The following is an 8,054-nucleotide window of genomic DNA, read 5'->3' as shown; positions in this document are numbered from 1 at the left end:
ATGGATGGATGGATGGATGGATGGATGGATGGATGGATGGATGGATGGATGGATGGATGGATGGATGGATGGATGGATGGATGGATGGATGGATGGATGGATGGATGGATGGATGGATGGATACAGGATGGATACAGGATGGATGCGGGATGAATTTGTATTTATGGTCCATTGAAGCGAATGTTTAATCTGCTTCTTTCACCATTACTTTCTAAGTTATATTCTCTCCTAATATCCCTCCTTTGAAGTAAAATCATCAAAGCTCAAAGACTTCCGAACTCTATTGTATTTTTAATTTACGCGGAATTCAATACATCCACACCTTGCATCCCGTTTTTAAGCCTTACTTGAAAGATTCACTTGTATTCCGCTGATCTAAATAAGATGATATTTTACAGTAAATGAATAATTTTTCAGTCTAAATTGAATCGCCTTACTGGAACTCCAAATGTAAATATAATTCTTGAAGCTGCATCCAGCTTTTATTCCCCACATAAATGACTACGGAAACGCGAAGATAATATGATGTATTTGGATTTTGAAGATGCTTTCCAGGGCGATTTAATTTTGCACAATGCAGACCCGAACTTCGGCGCTTGTTATGATGTAGACCTTGAAATTGGTTTATTTCCCAATTGTTAATGCAATTTTAACAGGCCTTCCTTTAGCGTCTTCACTGATTCTCCCATCCAACCATTTCCCCGCATTTAGGGTCCTTTACGTCCTGTAACTGGTTGAACCACTTGGACGAGCATCTTTCCTAAAGCCTTAATGAAAATGGCATTCCTGTGTAAGGCGTTAAATATGCGTTCTCACTGCTATAACACCTAGAGGAGGCTTTACCTCGAGCATACCGAAGGCCCGTGAGATTAGGGAGCCTAAGCAGCACCACTTGAGACATTGGGTGTGTTAAATGAACTCACATAAAATTTTGTTTCAAAGACATATCGCTGAATTACTCAATTTGTCCAAACCGCACCTGAAATAGTGAAGAAAATTCTTCCAATGCCAAAAATTTATAAAAATTTTCCCTGTAATTACCTAAAAAGTTACATCACTCGGCAATTCTTCATTTGATACAAAGACTTTTTTTACCAAAAATGTTCATCCAAGCTGGTGTCATTGAAATGTTGCTGTAGCGATCGTTGTAATGGTGGTGTTAGATAAACCGACTTCTGTACATTTATAGGCTTGGTCTCGCAAGTACATTAAAGAAGTGTAAAGTGTATCAAATTGCGCTTTACTGTTAATCGCATACATGTGTGATGCTCCGATTATCTTGTTTGAATTCGGTGTCTCTAAAAGGTGACTTGTGTAGCACCCTTTGGTCTTCCCTGAGAATGAAAGAAGATATAATGCTCGAATGGAATTTATGCTTAAATTTTCAGAAGGAATTGGGAATGCTGGGATGGCCCAAAGGCCATAGCGAAGCAGCTAAGTAGCCCTTTACCAAAACCGAGAGATAAACAAGTAGCCAAGGTATTATGTAGGTCCCCTCCTCTTTAAGTGCGGTCCCCAGCGCTCCTCATGGTCAACCTCCCGCATCAGCTATCGCAAGGTAATTGGTGCTGTGCGAAACACCCACGAAGCAACCGTGCCTGCCATCGGAGATCCAGGCAACTGAGGCCATACTTGATAGCAATGCCGATGATCCCTCTTGGCGATTCGATTGGACCTAAAGTTTCGTCCTGTATGGGAAATGAATTACGGAACAGGGGTCGTGCCGGTAATCACGTGTGTCCATAGCTAGTCGTAGGCACACTGGCTTCCGTGAGTTTAGGGTTTCGCGTCCATTCCTCCCTGCTGCTTTGTTTACACTTCAGAGCTGCACAGACAAACTATCTGGATTCTAGCCAGCCAAATAGAAAAGTGGAGGAGGTATCGCATGTTTGCATTATTGATGTCTTCATACATGAACGGTAGACAGCTCCGTAACAATTAGTGCCGCTCCAGTTGTCAATAGCATTCCTGAAGAATGGGGGACTGGGATAGTTGTGGCAGGTAGACGTCAATTTCAGTCGTTCTATTAAGGATCGCCACTGATTCTCCAATCCGCAGCTTACGCAATTCTTCCATCGCACTGTCGTTTATCAGTCAGAAGAAGTAAATAAAGTAGTCGTCCCTTTTAATCGGGTTCACCACTAATTCAGCACCCTCGAGGCTCCCTCGTGGACAAAAGAAGTCACAATACCTCGACAGAATCGATACATTCCGACATCCAGTAGAGCCCAAGGCTATTGGTTAAATCCAAAGGCCTACCCATACAACAATAAAGGAGCCCCCAATTAGCCTCTTTACCAGAACTGACAATCAAGCAAACAAACAACAGTTTACGCTAACCTGTTGCACAAAATTGTGTGGCAAGCAGATTAACCGAATCTATGATCACCCATTTTTTAAAAAACTAATCCTTTTTTTTCTTTTTTTCAGCTGCAGCTGAATCAGTCGCTCATAGATGCAAATGATGGGGTAATGCTAGAATAACAAAAGATCGACACTGTGGTAATCAAATCTCCTCTGAGATTCTAGTAGTTAAAAGTGTTAGGAAACTCATTCTAATTTTATTGTGTTAATGACAAGATCATCTGTAATTGCTTTGTCGGAAACACTGAGAGCCAAGTTTACCTTAAAATACGACAACAAGATTAAATATAACTTTGCTTATCAAGGTTCTAGCCGAACATAGATGCAGCTTCTTACGACAAGTTGCGTATGCTTTAATGATCCCGTAAATGAGACGGAATGATACCTAGCAAGTGAACCCATTCTTCCCTAAATACACGTCGTTTGACCTCGTTTACATGTAATGCCATATTCCCTCCTCCAGTCCCAATCACTTAAATGTTCTCATCTGCAAGGTCTGGATTGGTTAAAACTGTGAAGGTCACTGGCCGACATTCTGGATAGGCTAGAGCACTGCTTCTCGGCGTGAGAGGCGAGGGGAAGTGAGAGTGCGCGCTGACGAGCATGCGAGCCAGCGAGAGAGACATGACGAGACGACCCGTGCAGTAGTTTAAGTGCATCATTTGTCTCACTTCTCCGCGCACGCACACACACACATACACACACAGTCGTCCGGTGTTGTGAGCTCAATGCATACGCGGCGCGGAGATCGCAGCGGATCAAAGCAATGTCCATTCGCCTCTCATCCCAAGGTCCACTGACATTGCTCATCCTTCCTCTGCTCACGTCGTGTCTCCACGCCGCCGCTGAGAGGCCTCAAGAACTGTCACGACAACCTTTGTTCAACTTTGACCGCCTGATAAATTTTCCTGTACTACCGCAAGTTGCCATTGGAGGTGGCGAGCCAGCCTATCCTGTGTTAAAGCAGAACCTCATCAAACACCTCATGCGCCACTACCGACGCTATGAACGTCCCACCGAGGGCACACATGAACCCACACGAGTACGGGTCTCTATTAAGATCCTCGCAATCACTAGTGTAGATGTCATCAACATGCAGTACACCGCAGACATGATGCTGGTTCAAACATGGAAAGATCCACGCTTACGGTGGCAAAATCTGTTGGAGTACCAAGCTATCTCCGGGGACATTCTGCTCACGCATAAACGCAATGAGATTTGGTTGCCGGATCTCTTCTTTCGCAATGGAAAGGAGGGCTTCCTCTACCGCATGACTGTACCCAATCACATGATTCGGGTGAGTCCTGACGGAAGTGTTTATTACAGTCAGAAGATCACCATGAAATTGGCCTGTGAAATGCATCTACGCAACTTTCCCATGGACCATCAGGACTGCGACATGGATATCGGTAGCTATGGCTACACAATTGACCAGTTGAAATTCATCTGGGATGGAGACAACGCACTCAAATTTGCTGATGATATGCTAATTTCGGAGTTTAATACGCCGTCTTCAACCATTACTGAGGTGAAGCTCCAAGTGCCCCTTTTTACTAGTCCTTTTTAAAAAACGCTCCACCTTGCATGGCTGTCTGCTAGTCCAGCCTTTATTTTGCATGATAGTCAACATTTCAGCCTTAAATATTCGCAATAGCGTAATTTACGTAACTTTTTCAGATTTTTTGAAAAAAAAGTTAGACGTTGAAATGTTTATTTTGAAGTAAAGTGATTGTTCTGCTGGCATTAAAAATTCGTCTGGGGCATTAAATTAATTTAAACAATAAAGTACCCCCCTTTTTCGGAGTAAAATAAAGGAAATTGATAGTGTGAATTTACTAAATTAATTTCTTATTTTGATGTGTGCCGACAATTGGTTAAATTCGCCTTAATGAGGCGGAGAAAAAAGTTTCTGACATCATGTAAAAAGTGATTTTATTTGCTTTGGACCCCTCTATGCGGAACTGCTTCTGCATTATATTTTCTTGTATTTTTTGTAACTAAACAGCAATGCATTGTTTGAATTGTTGTGATGGCGATGACGATGGCCCCCTAATGAGTGGACTCGAATTTCACGCCAAGCATGGAAGTGAAGCAGGGCGACATTCCAGCCGTCAACTTTTTATTGCCCATGTTTGGCCGTCGCAGTAGCTACCGTTACCTTTTTACAATCATTTTATTATCGTCACGTCCACTTTTTGTCATTCACTGGCATGAGTTGGACACCTCCAGATGTGTCGAAATGTTAACTGTGGAGTAGATTAGAAAAGTCACTTACTATAATTCCTGCTTTTTGATAAAATTAAAAAACTTGTGACAAGAAATCTGACTAATCACTAATTGTCAACTGTCGAAAGGCTTTGGTTCAGGAATCCTCGTAGCTGAAAATTGACACTATTGTTTTGGCGAATGTTCGCAGGTACAGCAACGGAGCGTGACCTTATTGTTTTTGTGCTCCCTATCTGACAACCCCTTCACCGTCGTTATTATTATTGATGGTATCCTTTCTTCACCCCAATCATCATCTTTCCCTGCTTTATCATACACAGAATTTCTGCTTCTGCTCAGTGTATGCAAATCACCAACAGAAGGTTGTTCAAAATTGCGAGTGGGTGGAAGCGGGTGGTTGAATATCTCATCGAGTAGTGGGCCAAAGAGGCCACAACTGAATAAGGCGTGATTGTCACCGCACTTTGTCAAGGAAATTGAATGGAAGGTCTTTTACATGCCTGTGTGGGCATTTTCTAAATCGACACGCAGTTTATGAGGAATTTTCGGCTACATTGATTGACAAGAAAGAATAGTTTTTCTTTGCTTTTTACAAAAAGTAAACAGAGTCATTTGATGATGAAAGATACCTTTAGCATTGAAATTTTTTATTTGTCGAACAGTTGGCATTAAAATTAATTGCAAACTCCGGCCTTCTGTTTAGAATTTAGGAGGAAAATTCGACACATTTAGGTGCCAATTAAAACGCCAAATCCAAATCTTCCCTGTGCATCATTTGCGTAGATGAGGATTAATGTTTGTCTGGTTTAGTGAGCGAAAATGTGTAGTCTGCTTGAAGTGTTTCCACTTTGAACTGTCCCACAACCAGTTAAGACTGTTCTAACTTTTTAATTTCAAGTTAGAGTCAATCAAACTCTAAATACGTCTTGAACCTTGAGGGTAAATCCTGATGCCTTCATGTTCTAAAGACTTTATTATAGAGGAAAGTCATTCAAGCGTTGCATTTACCTGCCTTTTAGGATTGTACAGAACCCCAAACCACAAGCACAGGAACGTACACCTGCCTACTAGGGCGATTTCAGCTGAAGCGACAAGTCGGATCATACCTAGTTGGAACTTACGTGCCCGCCTTCCTCATAGTCATTGTCTCCTGGCTCACCTTTTGGGTGAGCCCCGAGGCAATTCCGGCTCGAGTCACATTGGGTCTACTCACCCTCATATCTCTTCTCACCAAGGTAAGTCGCGCCTCCTTCCCTTTGATTGCAGTTGCACTCGGTTAATCAGATCGTTGGTAGGGGAAAAGAGGAAGCTTTTTAAGGAAATTTAGCAAACGTTCTGCGCGTCAGAAGCTTTTAAGACTGTTTTGCTTAAATTTATAGCAAAGTGAAAGCGAAGGAAACCTTTTAGTACTATCTGCAATGTGGACCACAGACACCCTCACGTACACATTAAGTAGGAGCGTGGTTCCTTCCTTCAAAAGTTCGATCCTTCCCCAACCGTTTATCATGCCTTAACGGCTTGAAAAGACCAACTTGAATGATTTGTCTGTTGCCACATTCCCGCCCCCAATTCGTAAAGCACTTTGTCAGGAAATCTTCCTTAAAGAACCACATCATCAGGATTTTTCGTAACTTTGAAGCATCCATAACCCAATCGGGGGATCTGTTGTTTTAACTGACATTATTGAAGGATTAAGTGGTCCCCATTAAGCGAAAGGTAAAACTTCCAAGCCACTTATATTTGGCGTGGAAATGATGAATTCGAGAGGTGTCTTTACGTAGACTTAACAGACTTAAGCAAGGATTTGATTAGTCGATTTTATTTTACACCCTTGGGGGACGTCTAGCTAAAAATTAAGGAATGTCAAATTTGACTACAGTTGACACTTATTCTTCTAATTTGCCCTAAGTTCTACTTTTTGCTGAGCCATCGGAATGATGAAACTAATTTCACTTAGTTGCGAATGTGGCTAGTGGATTTCATCGGGCTGAATTGCAGAGCTGGACGATTCGCCAAATGTCCAGGTTGATCCTCGCTGAAATCAATGGCCTGTGAAAAAGTAATTTACACCTAAAAAGTGGATTTGGCCGTCATCATCATCAGGAGGAAACTAGGGGTCACAAGGATGTATTAAAAAGGGGTGGGAAAGGTACTTCTATATACCCTAATTACTGCCTTTCTTGTGCATCTCTTCTACTTTAGATTGCCAGCTTGAATAATACACTTCCAAGGGTGTCTTACATAAAAGCCATCGATATCTGGTTGATAGCCTGCCTCATCTTCGTCATTTCGGCAATGCTGGAATTCACCCTGGCCAGTTACTGGTCCAGAAAGGTTTTCCTGTCCAAGTGGCGCGATCAGGTAAGAAGGTGCTACTCCTTAGGCGGTAGGTGATTTAACAAACCCAGATTTACTGAGGCAATTGCCTGTTTAAGCTCAATCATTAGTGCTTTAACAGACTATATGAGGTACATATTGTTTATCAAACTTAGTTGTTGGTTGATGTGACGGGTAATGAAGGGTTTGCGTCTCTAGCTCGGTTCTGAGGGAATTTTTTATTTAGTACGGAATGAGTCCCGATCCTCCATGCTCTGCTAGAAAAATCCAGTTATAAAAGCCTCTTCATTATTAATTGGTTTGAAATGTCTCATTATATTTTGAAGGTTGATCTTATTTCAGCAGATGTTGTTACGGATAAATACATCACCATAGATTGTAACCAAATCACGTAAAATTTAGACTAATCTTTGGCCTCAAAATAAATTTTGCTAATCAAAAATACAATTCGAAAGGTGAGAGTCACTGGCCTTCACGGCCATCAGAAACACTGGTAATAATGTTTTCTCGAAAAGGGCAAAAATCCTAGATGAAGCAAGGTGAAATATCAGTGAAGACAGGGGCTGTCAGGCTTAGTGCTTGATTTGTATCAGTGAGCCAGTAAGTGAAGATTAATTACTACATGAGATAGATCGTTTCGAAGTGGTACAATGTATCGCCATCCCAAACTAAGAATCGAATTGCAGATTCGGTGGCACGCATGATGTCGCAGTGTTTGCCAAGGCTAAAATAAACTACGTCAATGCTAAAGAAGATTTTTATTTAACCCCACAAGGCTTGAAAGTCTGTCGGCGTGGTCTTCCTGCCACACCTCTACGGCGGAAGTGCGAACCACGCAGACTCAAGAGCCAGCGTAACTTGATGTGCATTTAAACAAATATCGTGTCGTCACAAAATATTTTAGGCTCAGAAAAAAAACTAGCAATAACAAGAATGATTTCGATAGAAACCAAGTTGCTAATGAAAAATGGAGGCTGCAGGCAAGAGAAGCATTTAATCTGATCCTTAGTTTAGTTCTTGGTTTATGAACCACTCAGGTATCTCCTCCAAAATTGAGCCAAGAATGAATGTGTCGATGATTATCTCTCGAAAGAGAGGTCCCTTACCCAGCCGGAGAGATTGTTGTT

The 8,054-nt window shown here is 41.9% G+C and overlaps 1 protein-coding gene across 1 annotated transcript; it reads left to right on the top strand. All coding sequences in view use genetic code 11, as the record gives it.

The window, feature by feature from the left end:
- Positions 1-3,130: 3,130 nt before the first annotated feature.
- Positions 3,131-7,136, top strand: EGR_07095 (Glycine receptor subunit alphaZ1; the record flags this gene model as incomplete). The annotated part of the gene is made up of 4 exons (XM_024496344.1): positions 3,131-3,892; positions 5,610-5,825; positions 6,793-6,951; positions 7,083-7,136. 4 exons carry the CDS (start codon positions 3,131-3,133, stop codon positions 7,134-7,136), a joined length of 1,191 nt encoding a protein of 396 aa, XP_024349271.1.
- Between the last annotated feature and the right edge of the window lie 918 nt (positions 7,137-8,054).

The sequence above is a fragment of the Echinococcus granulosus genome, assembly GCF_000524195.1.
Source record: "Echinococcus granulosus chromosome Unknown EG_S00069, whole genome shotgun sequence".
NCBI lineage: Eukaryota > Metazoa > Platyhelminthes > Cestoda > Cyclophyllidea > Taeniidae > Echinococcus > Echinococcus granulosus.
The sequence above is the reverse complement of the archived record's forward strand: the minus strand, read 5'-3'. Positions and strand labels throughout refer to the sequence as shown.